General features: G+C 58.1%; 1 protein-coding gene across 1 annotated transcript in view; it reads right to left on the bottom strand.

Moving 5' to 3' along the window:
* The window catches only part of RAPGEF3 (Rap guanine nucleotide exchange factor (GEF) 3), a 23,889-nt gene extending 9,810 nt beyond the window's left edge, over positions 1-14,079 (bottom strand). Inside the window, exons 1-15 of the mRNA XM_010837516.1 lie at positions 13,403-14,079; positions 7,727-7,780; positions 7,533-7,639; positions 7,212-7,333; positions 6,897-7,065; positions 6,244-6,328; positions 5,858-5,918; positions 5,695-5,771; positions 5,369-5,515; positions 4,727-4,839; positions 4,356-4,444; positions 3,975-4,053; positions 3,634-3,784; positions 3,472-3,554; positions 2,676-2,725 (exon numbers count right to left, since the gene is read on the bottom strand). Coding sequence (XP_010835818.1) covers positions 2,676-2,725; positions 3,472-3,554; positions 3,634-3,784; positions 3,975-4,053; positions 4,356-4,444; positions 4,727-4,839; positions 5,369-5,515; positions 5,695-5,771; positions 5,858-5,918; positions 6,244-6,328; positions 6,897-7,065; positions 7,212-7,333; positions 7,533-7,639; positions 7,727-7,780; positions 13,403-13,891 — 1,876 coding nt within the window. The 5' untranslated portion in view covers positions 13,892-14,079. The remainder of the gene's footprint in view (positions 1-2,675; positions 2,726-3,471; positions 3,555-3,633; positions 3,785-3,974; positions 4,054-4,355; positions 4,445-4,726; positions 4,840-5,368; positions 5,516-5,694; positions 5,772-5,857; positions 5,919-6,243; positions 6,329-6,896; positions 7,066-7,211; positions 7,334-7,532; positions 7,640-7,726; positions 7,781-13,402) is intronic.
* Between the last annotated feature and the right edge of the window lie 492 nt (positions 14,080-14,571).

The raw sequence follows: 14,571 nt of genomic DNA, 5'->3' as shown, positions 1-14,571 counted from the left end.
AAGGACCAGCTGACACAGGAGAGCATGCAGGGAAGGGGAGGGGCCTGTCACCCAGAGCGGGGGTCCCGCACAGCACACACACCACCTAAGGGATCTGCGTGTCCCGCAAACCCGGGGCAGGTAAGGCGCTGGGAACCTGGGGACCAAGGCTCCCGGGGAAGACAGGGCAGAGCTCAGAATGAGTCTGTGCCCCTCTATATGTGTGTTACCCCCTCTGCCAAATGGGTCCAGAGCCTCTCTAATATGAACACAAGGCAGCTGTTGATCCTGGTCTTTTCCTCCTTCAGCTACCATTTGCTATTTTCTACATGCTTATTTTAAGTATCTAAATATGCACAAAAGCCCTTTGACAAAATATTATTATCCCCTTTTACAGATAAAATCAGTGAGGGCTCAGAGAGGTTAAGTAACATACCCAAAGCAGCACAGCTGCTAAGTGGCCCAGCTAAAATTCTAAACCTGCCCGCCCACTCCCCCTCCCCCATGCTCTTGTCCACCAACACTCAACTGTGTGAGCTGCCCCATAACCCTTCCTCCAAGGCCCCACCACAGTGGGCTTTTGGGGGCCCCCACTGCCTAAAGGCCTCCCTCACACACTTCCTCTGCCCACCGACTATTCTTTCCAGATTTTGTACTGTTTTCCTCCTCCCAACTCTGAAGGAGGCAGATGAGGTTTAGACCTTGGTCCATGGTTCTTCCCTGGATTTCCAAATCTCTGCACTCCCCTCAGGGCTCCTCCCAGCATCACGCACCAATACCTCCTTTCTCTCCGCCCCCAGCATATGGAAGACTCTTAAAACCATACCACTGGGCACTGAATTCTCTTGCAGACCTTGGTCTCAAATGCCTCCAGGATCTTCCATATCTGTGCTGCATCATCCCAAACTCGACACACTCCTCGGATCCCCTCATCCCGCCTCCCAGGCTACTCTTCCGGCCATTCCCCTGGGTTCAAACCTCCTGCTCCCCCCTGCTCCCCTCCCCCACAGAGTATCATCTAGTTCCAGGGTCTCTGTGTTCCCCTTTCCACAGCCCAGGCCATCCCCAGACCTACCAGCCCGTATCTCCTCACGCCTTATCTTCTATAACAGCGCCAACTATTCTCCGCCAGCCTTGCCTCTCGGGTGCTTCCCTCCCTCCCACTCCCATCTGCCTGACCAGAGCCAGATTAACCTTCCTATCACAGTGTCCAGGCCACCATTGTCTGCTGAATAAAGCTCAGGCTCCCCAGCTGACCTATTCAATATACAAATCCCATCTTGTCAATCCTGGGCTCAAACACCTCCAATGGCTCGCAATGCTCAAAGGACAAAGGCCAGGCCCCTTTCCAGGGCCCACAGGGCCCCACCTGCTCTGGCCCCTCCAGGGCTCCATTAGGAGGCGGGCTTCCTTCCCCACATCTGCCTGCAGCCTCTTCTCCCTCCATCTTCACTCCCTGCATCTCTCAGTTCCAGCAGTCGCTTCTCCCTGACCCTGACACTTTCCTTTTCAGCCCTTTCCTTCCTGCCTCCAGAGACCCCATCTTTGTCCTTATTCAGCATGAGGTTGCTCTGCAGCTCTGTCCCTCACTTCCTTGTGAGCCACTGGAGGCCAGGGTGGCTCTCCCAACCCCCCTACAGCATATTTGGCACCTAAGGCATGCAGCCTGTTCTTCACTGAGGTCAAGGCCCCTCAGGGATGGAGCCAGCATTCTAGTGGGCCGTGACAGACACCAGCAGACAACTAGCAAGGAGACAACTAAACAAAGAAAACAATTCCACTGGGACAAAGCTTTGAGGAAAACCACGGAGGACACCCTGGAGAGGAGCCAGTGGGGGAGGGGCTCTCACAGGGAGATGGGAGGGGCCAGCAGGTGGGGGCAGGAGACGGAGGAGGGAGCGAGCTTCACCTTCAGCAGAAAAGGAGTCCGAGGAGGAAGGGGGCAGGATGAGGTGGGAGAGCCAGCTGGGCCCTGCAGGCCCAGATGTGGCATTTGGGTGTGATTCTCACTGTGAGTCTCCACAGGTGGCCCCAACTACCTTCCCAGTCCTCGACACCCCATTCTTCAAATCTCACTCCAGTCAGGACTCCTCCTCCCACTTTCCGCTCCCAGCCCACTGCTGGGGATGGCACTGGCCCCAGGACCCCGGGGTTTCTGAGCTGCCTCCAGGTACCACCCCTCACCTGCCAGGCAGGAACTGCTAACTGGCTCGAGCTGGGAGCATGAGTGGGCTTCCCAGGTGGTGCTAGTGGTACAGAACCCGCCTGCCAGTGCAGGAGACATAAGAGACGTGGGTTCGATCCCTGGGTCAGAGATCTCCAGGAAGATCCCCTGGAGGAGGGCATAGCAAGCCACTCCAGTGTTCTTGCCTGGAGAATCCCATGGACAGAGAAGCCTGATGGGCTACAGTCCATGGAGTCGCAAAAAGTTGGACACAGCTGAAGCAACTTAGTTCACATGTGAGCATGACCAGATGGAATAAAACCTCTTGTGGGGATGGGGGGGAGTGACCTTAGACCTCTGTCTCCTGCAAGGCCTAGCCCCAGTGTCACACGCAGCCCGAGCTCCATGATCACCTATCCCAGACCAAGGATGTGCCTGTGTTTGGGGGGGGACCTTCCCATGCAGAGGGGCCTGGAGGTCCTTGGAGGAGGGGGAAAGCAGGGGCCCAGCAGAGGCGTGAGGAGCCCACTCGGGTCAGACACCTTCATCTGCGGAGACGCGTTCCCACAGCCGTTCTCCAACCTGTGGAGCAAGTGAGAGGGAGGTGAGACTGGGGGCAGGGTCCCCCAGCAGGCAGGACGATGCAGGCTCAAGAGCCGAAGGGTACCAGGCTCTGGATTCCCTCCACCATCACCAGAGGCTCAGAGGTTGGCAGACTTGGGGAGGATGACCCAGAACAGGCATGACTTGAAATCCAGCCCCTGGATCCTACGACTGTCCCAGGCCAGCAGGGGAGGGAAGGAGCTCAAGGGAGAAGGGGATCCGATGTGGTGTCAGGTCAGGGAGGCCACATGAGAGCTCTCCCCGAGGCCCAGCTGCCCCCACAGGAGGCCTGGGAGGGCGGGAAGATCCGGGAGTGTGAGGTAAAGGCTGGGAAATTGGGTGGAGCAGGCGGGAGCTGGCACCAAGGGTGCTCAGCAATAAGAGGAGCCAGTGAGCAGAGCAGGTGTGCAGGGCAGTGGGAGGATGACACACGAATGACTGTGGGCTGCCTGAGCATGGATGGACGCGTGACGGGAGGGTGCGCAGTGAGGCACTGGTGAGAACACTCGCTGAGATGAGCAGGACTGGACAAGTGAGCATAGCACAGGGTTTTACAGACAGGAGCAGGAGCCCTGGGGGTGGGGTAACGGGCTTAGGGCGGCACAGCTGCAGGGGTGCAGGCTGGATTTAAGCCACCTGTTTGCCCCCCAAGGCAGTGCTCCCAGCTCCTGCCACACAGCCTGTCCCGCCCGCCCGTGACGAGCTCACTCGAGCCAAAGCATCACCTGTGGTGTCGCCGCCTCTCTGGCCACTGCTCCCGCAGCAGGTTGCTAAGCCGGGTGTCCCTGCTCACCAGGTCCGACAGTTTCTGGGAGAAGCCAAGGTTCACTGAGACCCCCGTGTCCACCCTGGGTAACCCGGCCCAGCCCCTCCTGGCTCCCAGGTACCTTGAGGAAGCTGGTGGCCACAGGGTCAGTGCGGAGCGTAGGGCCGTACAGGGTCACCCACTGACTGACCAGCCGCAGGATCTGCTGCCTCTTGTTGCAGATGTAGGAGCTGCGCTCCTGCTCGCTGCCCCCGGCGGGCTCCGCGTGGAAGGTGAGTCCCAGTCAAGGGAACCACAGTGTCCAACAGGACCACCCACCACCCTCAGGAACCGGCACAGGAAGGGCAGGACACCCGGAGCCCATGAACGGGCTGGGCCTGGAGGGATCAGTACAGCCATGCTTCAGGGGATCCGTCCTCCCCGCTCCACACACCATCCTCACCCCCAGGGCTGGAAGGATATTGGTGCAGGAGGGCAGCACAGAGCTGGGCAGTGGGCATGAAGACACTGTGGGTCAGGAGGAAGTCACTGAGGAATGTCTCTGTAAGGCAGGGACAGGGGACAGGTGAGGGATTCAGCAGTCGAGTCTCCTGAGCTCAAGTATATGCACAATCGGGACACCCCTTTTACCAATCCCGCCACGGGCCAGGGAGCAGTGACACCCCGTCCCCGTCACAGCACTTCCTACACAAGCCAAGAACACAGGAACGAAAACTTCTGGCCAGCTGACCAAAGAGGCCAATCGAGCACCCAATGAGGTCAGATGCAGGTGCCTGGCTCTCTCCCAGGTGGTGCTGACCACCCTCTGAGTCAGAAAGCAGGCAGCGTGTCTCCCGCCCCTACCTGTTGGGTCATGAGCACTGGAGTCAGGCCGCATGGCCTCCAACAGAAGTTCTAGGATCTTCTCTGGGGTGCCAGACATCACTGTATACCTGGAAGAAACAGCCGGTCCATAGCACTTGAGCCCCGACTCCCGCTCCCGCAGCGGGGGCAGACATCAAGAATCAATCATATCGCTCACCCCTATTTGCCAGCCCTCTCCCCACCCCGTGTGGTGGAAGGGGGACTAACGGGGGATGCATCTTAATCCCTGGAAGCCTCTCCACCCGCAGCGGGCAGGTATATGACACAGAGAAGGGAGTAAAGCCCAGGAAACAGAAGAGAAGGTGGGCGAGAGAGACGGTATGCAGAGGGGAGCACGGCGGGTGTGTTACCGATTCCTGCCTGGGGTTGGGGGACGAGAAGGGCCAGTGCCCTGAGAGGTTCTCTCCAGCACTAACACCACTTTGCCATGTTCTTCCAGCCTCATGGTCTTTGCTTCCACATCCTGGAGAACAAGCCACACCCAGTGCTCAAAACACACCACAACTCCTTTACCCATTCTAGGGCCTCTCCCTCTGCCTCCCCCATTCCAAACTCCAAGCCCCACAAGGCTCCCACAAGGACCCACAACCCTTCTCCCGCCCTAGTCAACGCCCACAACCTTAGATTTGTCCCTCACTGGTGCCTCTCACCCAGCCTGAGCCCCTCCTCCACCCTGTCCCTCCCAGTGCTCCTTCTATGGACCCCACTCTCCATTACGCCGCCTCCCCCTGCACCCCAGACCCTCACCCCTCTGTAACCTCACCCCTGGTCTCCCACGGGAACCAGGGTTCCCAGGGCTCACTGAGCCTCCTCAGCAAGCCACGCACCTCCTCACACACCCAGAGCTGGGCTCCCTCCTCCAGCCATCATCCCCAAGGTTTCCACCTCCGACCTCTCCCTACTCCTTAAAGTATCCATCTGGTCCCTACTCCTTGCCCCACACCACTTCTCCAGACACATGTCCCTGCCCTCCCCACCCCCAGCAGCGGCACCTTGATGATACGGTTGAAGTCCTGCTTGTCCACACGAAGAAAATGACAGTTGTCTTCTCCCAGGATGATGGTGGCGGCCCGAGGTGCATCGTTCACCAGAGCCAGCTGTCCGAAGTCATCTCCCTCATGCAGGGTGGTCACCAGGCCCTGCAGCCAGGCCCGAGTTACAGCCCAGCCCCCCAGCCCTCACCGGGACAGACCCAGAGCCACCAAAGCAGGAGGAGACCTGAGAGGCCGGCAGCCTTGGGTCCATTAAAGGCACTGCCCACAGGGACAAGGACCAGAGACCAGCTCTGCCCAGGGGCTGGGCATGGGGGAAGACTCACCTTGCCATGGGTCACCACGTTGACCGATCCCTTCCAGATAATGTACCACGAGGTGCCCTTGTCCCCCTGGCTGAACACTGAGAGAAGCAGCACAAATCAGACATGCCCCAGGCACCCATCGCTTCTTCCCTGTGGCCTCCGCCCCCGTCCAGGCAGGACTTACACACAGTTCCTGCCTTGCTGTGCGGTTCAAAGAGCAGGACTGCAGCCAGTTCCCGCTTCACCTGTGGGCAGTGGGACGAGAATCAGAGAGGCGAGTCCAGGGACGAGGGGCCAGGTGAGGAGGTTAGGTCCAAAGCCACGCATGCTCGGGGGACAGAGCTTGATGAGGTCAGGTGACCTGGGATTCAGCAGGAGACAAGGCAGGGGAAGAAATGGGCACAGAGAGCCAGAAGGACCTTCAGACAAGGATGCCATGCTGGGGACAAGACATTAGACTGAAGTATCCAGGCCACAGGTGGAAGGGGAGGGGCGTGTCTTCTGCCCTGGCAGGGGTCACAGGAAGGGAGGTTTGGGGGAGGGCAAGGTGGGGCGGGGCCAGGGGCTGACCGAGTTGGAGAGGTGGGCCACGGCCTTGATGTGCAGCAGCTCCTCAAAGATGAGGTCCAGCTCCTCGTCTGTGCGCTGACCAGGGCTGCGGGCACAGGGGACCAGGAAGAAGTGATGAACAAGCCAGGTGCGGGGAGCCACAGCGCCCACTCAGCCTGGGCCACCCGGGGCCCCAGAGGTGGCTGTTTATCAATAATGGGCCAGCCTCTGATGGGAACACACCATGTGCCAGACACTGGGCCAAGCACTTTACATATGACTTCATTCCACCCTCACAACAACCCCACGATGTGGGCTATCATTATCCTTTGATAAAAGAGGAAGCTGGCCAGCAGAGACCCAAGGACACAGAGCTAGTAGCCAGTGGAACTGGAATTTGAACCCAGACCTGCCATGATTGTCCTGGCCACGGATGCTTCTCAGAGAGGGCAGGGTCCCTGGAGGCCACAGGCCCCACGGCCTCAGTTACAGAGGAAGGACCAGGTTCAGAGGGGGCAGGAGGGCTCGAGATCACACAGCATGTCCGTGGCAGGTGCAGACCAGAGCTCAGGCCTCGGGTCCAGCCAGGGTCCTATCCCTCCACGAGAAGTAGGGGCTCACTCCCCCTCGGAGGGGAGACTACGGAGTCTGAGAGCAGGGTTTCACCCACTTACGGCTTTCGAAGTGCCACCGTGAGCAGGGCATCAGGCCCCCGCTGGGACAACAGGGCCAGAGCCTCCACCAGCTCCTCCTCTAGCTCATGGACACCCACAGGCTCTGGCTCCGGCCCCGGGAAACGGTAGAACTGGGTGTCTCGGTCCTGGAAGGCCCAGTCGTGTTTCACTGCAGGGCAGAGGCCCAGGTGAGGGGGAGGAGAGGAAATTGAGGCCACGTAGGTATGAGACTTGCCCATACGGAGATGCCCAGCACAGGCCTGCTCCCCAGGACTGCCTGGCACAGGGCGCCCACCCACCGGGGCTCAGGCTCACCATGGCAGAGGGCGCCTTCATCCAGGAGCACCTGGCAGATACCCACGGCTTGGCTCCGGGAGTGGACGCCCAGCCCCAGGGCCAGGATCCCATCTACCAGCTCCCGGCCGGAGCAGCACTGCCTGGGAAGACAAGGGGACAGGGCAGGGAAAGGAGGTCAGATGGCAGGAGGGAGAGAGGGGAGGGAGGAAGTCCATCCGAATAGCACCTTCTAGAGCTAGCAGCAAGGCTGGGTCCAGAGCCTGGACAGAGTGAAAAGGAGAGAAAACTGCTGGGGGTAGTGGAGAGGCGGGCGAGGGGGGAGCCCGGGCCGCCACTCACCGGTGGAGCCGGAGGTGGTACTTTCTGTCTCGGATGAGGTTGGGGCAGTTGGCCAGGAGGTGTCGATGCAGCTGCTTTCCCGCCCTGAGCACCCGCTCCACGGAGGCCTGGAGGAGGCAGACACAGCTAGCTGGCTCAAGCCCTGAGTCCAGGCATGCGGGCCCCCTCCCAGCCCCGCCCCTCTGGACTCGTACCTGCTCCAGGCTCACACTGAAATCCAGGGACTCCTCGCTGCTGGTGAGTGGCGTCTGAGGGCAGTGGGGAGTCTGAGTGTTAGTGGCAGGCCTTGAAACCCAGCTCTCGGGCTCCTCCACTGTGACTCCCAGCCCCGGCCCAGTTCTTGACTCCAGACATTCATTTAGCTAACGGTTCAACAAATACTCCCTGGGTAACCCCCGCATATGCCAGGCATCCGCCTCATCGCCACCCTGCAGCCCTATTACTGGACCCGTGTCTTCCTTCATGACTCCATCAGCGCATCCCCAGGGATAAGGTCCAGGCTCTGCTTCCTCAGGGCCCACTGTGCCCAGGCATCCAGGTAATTCAGCGTGTAGGGCAGGGAGGGGCACAGTGGACCTGGGGGAGCATGGGGACATGAGATAAGAAGGCCAGGAAGTAAGCAGCTCAGGAGGTCCGGAGACCCATGGCCTGATGCCGAGCCAGGGTCGGTCCCCAGTCACAGGACTATGGACAAACCTCCTGCCTTCTGCGGGCCTCAGTGCAGCCTCGTAGTTAAAGACACAAACCCTGGAGCCAACTCCTGGGTTCTAGTCCCTGCTGCTATGTAACCCTGAATATATGATTTAATCTCTCCCTGCCTATGAATCTATAAAACATTCATAATAACAACTCAAGCTTTGGAAAGGATTATGTGAGTTAATAGAGATCAAATGTTTAAAGCACTGACTGGCATATACATGCAGTTGTGTGTGCATGTTAGTTATTATTACTCATCTGTGAAGCACAGGGCGGGCTGTCTGCTGGAAGGCCCTTTATTCTCCGAGATGCTGCTGCTGGTCTCTAACCCTGCAAACGTGAGTCAGGCTTGGTAGCACATGGGATGGCTCCGGAAATGGGGTTTATGTAGAATCATTGGTGAACGAGGTTCCCTGCCCTTGGCATCCATCGGGCCATGCCGGACTCACAGGCCTGTTCGCCCTGGGATGTCGGTCATAAAAGCCTCTCACGCTCCTCTCCTACCATCTGAGAACTGGAATTTGTGAACACCCCTGAGCAGGATGCCCTACCCTCTAGGAGCCCTCCCAAAGGCAGGCACTGGATAGTTCATACAGCATGTCTTTCTCGTGATTTCATCTGACTTCATAGAGAATAGGCTCAGACAGGAAGTAGGCAGAGCAGGCAAGGTCAGTCCTCCTTGACTTATCAAGAAACAAAACTCTAGAGGTGATGTGCCCTGGTAACTCAGACACATAGCCAGACAGCCAGGGATAAACTCAAGCCCTTCCAGAAGTGCTCACATTCTCGGTCTCACTCCACCCAGTACACCTGCCTGTTTCCTCTCCCTCCCCTTCTTTCTCTGCGATGCCTCCCTATCGGCACTCAGGGCCTGAAGAGGACCTGGCCTGGCGCCCAAGCCCTCTCCCCTGGTCCCAGCATCTTCCCACTGTGCGCCGGGCAGAGGCCTGAGGTCCAACATGCCTAGGCGCCTGGCCCAGTGCTGGGCGGAAGTTGCTAGGTGTCCCAGAGGTATCCTTACCCTAGTCATGGGGCCCATCCTACCGCCAGACATGGCCCTGGGGACTCAGCGATAGCACAGGAAAAGAGGAGGAGGAGCCAAGGAGGGAGGAAGGGCAGGAATGCTACACGGCCAGCCTCCTGTGTTGGAACAAACAGTGCCAAGTGCTCATGACTCGTTGTTGTTCATGTCAGAGTACCCAGGTGGCCCCAGTCCCCCCAACGCCCCTCAGTGCCCAGGACCCAGGCTCCAACACACACTCCCTTCCTGGTATTATTCTGACCGTGGAGGGCACATCAGGAGGGGAGGTGCCCAGTCACGTGGCCAGGCTGGGCAAGACTCAGATCTCAGATCCGCAGGCCTTGCTTCAACCATTTCCTGTCCTGCCCCAGGGGATGTGCAGGAGGCTCAGAGCTGGAACGCTGGCCCATCAGAGCTAAGGAAGAGACCTGAAGGCATCTCCTCTTATTTTCCTAAGGAAAGCAGCAGGAGCCCAGACAGATGAAGTAACTTGCCCAGAGTCACACAACTGCTTAGAAATGTCCGATCCTACTGAATAATTGTTATTAACACTGATCCAGAAGTAGGTGTTTGTCTCCTATTTCCTGGCTAGGGAAAAGGAGGCACAGAGGTTATGTAACCTGCCCTTTTCAAGCTGGTAAATAGGGGCACCAGAATTCACCCTGTGCCCACCTGATTCCAAAGCCCATGGTCTTAGCCACTAAGCCCTACCATTGCCCATGGCACCTCCTTGGTGCTGGGCCTCCCCCACTGCTCACGATGGTAAATTCTGTCTTCAGGAATGTTCCGCCGGCAGGGAAGTCTGAACAATCCTGAGTTAGATGAAGTCCCGTGTGTGTGTCATCATAGTCCCTCTGAACCCCTGCCGTGCTCCTATGCATGGGGACCTCCTGGGATCACGGTGGGGGTGCTATTCAGGGGCTGCGGTCAGCTGTGTGGGCTCTGGAGTCAGGTGCCTGGGTTCAAATCTTGGTTCCCCACTACCAGCTTGTTGTGTGACCCTGGGCTGCTTATAAAGCTCTCTGTGCTCCAGCCTCCTCATCTATAACATGGGGTTGGTGGCAATAGTACCTATCCCATAGGGTAATTTTGAGGATCAAATGAGTTAATTAATAATATGGAGCATTCAAAGCCATGCCTGCTTTGCAGTAACTACTTAGTCAATGGTAACTTAATATAACTTTTCTTTCACGATGGGCAGCTATCACCTGGACACGGTGCAAGAAATGCTGTACTTTGATGCTGTACCTGATCTGATGACCCTGAGTGTCAGCTTAGGGGCTTCTCAGCTAGAAAGCAGTGGCTGGTATGGGTAGGGGTGGAGGCCCTCACCCACCACCTCCTGTCAGGTTTGGACAGGAAGGACTCAGGGTGGGAGAAGAGGTCCTACAGTTAGTTTCCCTGCACAGGGCCATGGCTTGCCCCACCCCCCTCCCTGTCACTGAGTGTCAGAGTCACACTGGAGGGGCAGGCACAGAGCCAGACAGCCACATGGGGACCCGTCAGACCAGTTCCCTTAAGCCACGGCTAGGGTCTCAGGCCAGGGCTGTGTGTGATGGGACTGGGAAAGGATGCATGAGGCAGGGTGAGGTTCTGGAGTGTCAATGGTACCTTCTGTAGCAAGAGAATATACACCACAGACTTGAACTCTGCAGCCAGATTGTCTCGGACCCAAGCCCAGCTTGTCCCTTAGCAGCTGTGTAACCCTAGACTGTCACTTAGCCTCTCTGTGTTTCTGCTTTTGCATCTATAAAATGAAATGATGGCGTTAGTAGGTATCTCTCAGGCTTCTGTGAGATTATTTGATGTGATTAAAGCTTATAATATCACTTCGGATATAAGTACTGCACAAACACTAACTACTTCCATCATTTGGACAGGTTGAATGAAAGCATGCTTTCTGAGTTAGAGAATAGAGCCACCTCTCCCCAAACACTCACTCAAAGAGTAGCATCTCAGGGTTCTCTAAGCTTAGGGGACCCACCAGAGGTCATCCCGACCTTGCCCCTGCCTCTAGATAGATTGGTTTCTGTGTTGGCTCCCAGGCATCAGATATCTCATGTACCCCTGCTGCTGCTGCTAAGTCACTTCAGTCCGACTCTGTGTGACCCCATAATGTTTATCAAAGGAGACGTTCTTCCATACTGTTCCAGCATCAGCTTTGCCATGGTTGTTAAGTCCTTTCTGTATCAAACCTCAGGGTCTCCTGCTGTAACCTGCTTTAATTTTCTCTTGTTCTGGTCTAATGGGAACAGAAAGTGCTCTCTTCAGACCTCAGGAGGTTGATGGATTTCCCCCTCAGCTTTCTAAAGGTGGCCATGGCCTGGGTAACTCCCAGCACTGTCCTCCTGGGACGCTGGGCTCCACGTCCTTACAACATCCACCCATCGCCCTGTGTGTGCACACTCCCTGCCAGACACTTGTTCCCTCATCCGAGCCCCTTCAGCCAAAGGCATCATCCCACAGGTGAGAATTAATAGCTTCACAGGGACCCAGAGTCTCTTAAACACAGACACAATGGGCTGAAACCACCTCACGCCTACTCCCCAGAGATGTCCTCAGGAGAGGATGTGGCCCCTGCCTCGAGCCCTAAAAATCTAAGTTCCCTCTAATCATCAATTCACGCACATATACCTGGTGGGGGAGGGGCCTTGTTTCTGTGCCTCTGACCCCATCTCTCACTCCACTGATCCTCAGCCCCACCTTTCTGGCCTCCCCTCGCATACCAGCCCTCCAATTCTGGGACTGAGGGAGTCAGGAGAGAGCCTGGCAGCCTCCTCCACTCTCTCCCTTACTTTGGGTCCCAGGGGATCCTCCAGTGACCTCATTGTCCTGGCCCCTGACCTTCCCCCTACTCCCCACCTAGCCTCTACAAGCTAGGAAAGGGACAGGAAATGCACAAGTAATTATAGCCTGAGAGGGAAAGAGGGAGGGAGGGTTCCAGCCCACTGGCTCCAAGCAGTAGCTACTGCCAGTGACCTGGGGTGGGGGTGGGAGGGACAGACAGCTGAGCCTAGAAAGACCATGGCTCCCCTGCTCCGTCCAGAGTGCCATCTGGAGCAGCACCCAGGCCCATGAGGCCCCTTCTCAGGAAGACCCAGGGAGGGAGGGGGTGGAGGACAGCTGGGGACTGACACCTAGATTCTCCTCTCACTTCCCATTGCAAGGGGGACCCCATTATCTTGGTGGGCCTTGGTTTTCTCAACTCAGCTTCATATTTTGGTACATTTGGTAAATATAAATGGCTATATTTGGTAAATATATAAATGGGTGAGGTAGGAAGGAGGAGGCAGAAGGTGGTGGTCATTCTACTCAAAAGAATTTGCTCCTAAGAGAGGGGTTCTCCAAACTCTATCACCTGATCCAACTCCACCCCTTTGCCCCGATGGGCCCCCCCACCCACCTGCACACATGTCACAGACACACACCAGAGCTCAGGTGAAGAAAATCTATTAAGTCTGGGTGGTTGGGGAGAGCTTCTCTGCTGTTTTGGATCCTGCAACCATATCCTGCCTACCATCCACCATCTACCCACCCCCCCGCACCCTGCCCCCCACCACACACACTTCTCTTTCCTTCATTCTTGCAGCTCCAGAGATGTTCTTCACTGGCAAAGGGAGCTCCGTTCATCTCACAGTCTCCAAACTTCTCATAATTCTCCCCTGAGCCCCTCCAAGCCAAATGCCAACCACTTCACCCCAGATCAAGACACAGACTCCATGCAGTTCAGTCCTCACTAAGGAGAATGCTGCCACGGTGATGTTTAAAGAATAGTACCAAGCTTACCTCCCCAGCACTTGACCCGACCCCTGTATTTCATACATGTCTCCCACACCACCTGAAGAACACACGAGCACCTAACTCAAGCCACAGGGAAGTGACAAGTTCTTTTCCCCTTCGCCACATTCCTGAATAGGGGGACTTGGGCACCACGCATACCCGCATACCCAGCATACCCGCATACCCAACGCAGTTGTGTGAGACACCCACACTGCAGCCAGGCTGCCTGACCTGCTGCCCACCCCAGGTGTATCCCCCATGCCCGCCGAGCAAGCTGGACTGGTAGCAGCATGCTCGCCCTCCCAGTCGGGGGCCCTCTCCAGCCCAGGGGGGCCTGGCCCTGGCCCTGGCCAGGGAAGGGGATGGGACTCACCCAGCGCAGCCCCTGGATGCAGCTGGGGCGCTGGTGTTCGAGCAGCAGCTGGTAGGAGCAGCTTCGGGACCGATACATCCTCCTGAGCACCATGTTGAGCAGCGTCCCCTCCGGCACCACGTCCGGGAGGCCTCCCAACGGCGGTGCTCCCAGAATCGAGTCGCCCTCTACAGCCAGGCCCACCTGCCAGCGGCCCTCACCTGGCCAGCCCACCTGTGATGGGAAGAGGACGGCAGACAGCCATGAGGCTGGGTCCGGGGCAGCTGGACCAAAGCACGGCTCGGCTGCCCCAAGCAGAAGCACTTCCTTCGAATCCTCTGGACTGGTCAGGCGGAGGTGCTGCGCCCCTGCCAGGAGCCGGGGGAGGGACAGGAAGACCTTCACTGGGGCCTGCCGGTCTGGCGCACTTAGGGGTCTCCAGCCGGCGGCGGCGGCGGCGTACCAGAGATCAGGCCCTTCTTTGGAATTCTGCCCCACCCCACCGACCATGGACCTGCAGGGATCTCCACCAACTCCCAGAATGGAGCTGCGGACTCACTGGATCCCCGAGAAACGCAGCTTCAGCTCAAACCCTTCTTTTCTCCTCCCTCCTCACCCTTGACCAAGCCTCTGTCTCCCACCCCAACTCCCCCACCGTGTCAGCTTCCTCCTCTGCTCCTCCTCCCCTGCCCCCACCCCATCATACCCACCTTCATGTTCCTCCTTCAAGCTCGCACAGCCCTGCAGGCTCTAGCAGAAGGCAAGGGGTGGCGGGAGCACCCGCCCGCCCCACAACGAGCCACTGTGTGCCCCCGGCCTGTAAGTCCCAGGAGAAGTGAGCCGACCAATTCGTAGCTGGAGCCGCTTCCAAGGCAGCCCCAGCCAGGCTGGGTGGAAAGGCTCCTCTCGGGTTGGGGGAGAACTGGGGACTTGGTGGGGGGACAACGTCACCCCAGCCCCCAGCGACAAGGAACCCCGAGCCTCCCCTCCGTCCCAAACGAAAGAGCCAGCTGGCACCGGGCGCTGAAGCGAGGCTGCAGCTGGCACTGATCCGGGCGGGAGCTGTCACACCCCCGGCGCGGCCCGCCCCCTTCCCCTCCAGGGGCCAGGACCCGGAGGGGGCCGGGGAGGACCGCGCCTGGCGCTCGGGTAGGGAAGGGGGCGGGCTCCGGCAGGGGGCGGAGTCGGGG

Source organism: Bison bison, unplaced genomic scaffold (assembly GCF_000754665.1).
Source record: "Bison bison bison isolate TAMUID 2011002044 unplaced genomic scaffold, Bison_UMD1.0 scf7180017864077, whole genome shotgun sequence".
Classification (NCBI taxonomy): domain Eukaryota; kingdom Metazoa; phylum Chordata; class Mammalia; order Artiodactyla; family Bovidae; genus Bison; species Bison bison.
Note: the sequence above shows the minus strand (reverse complement) of the source record. Positions and strands in the feature narration are given on the sequence as shown.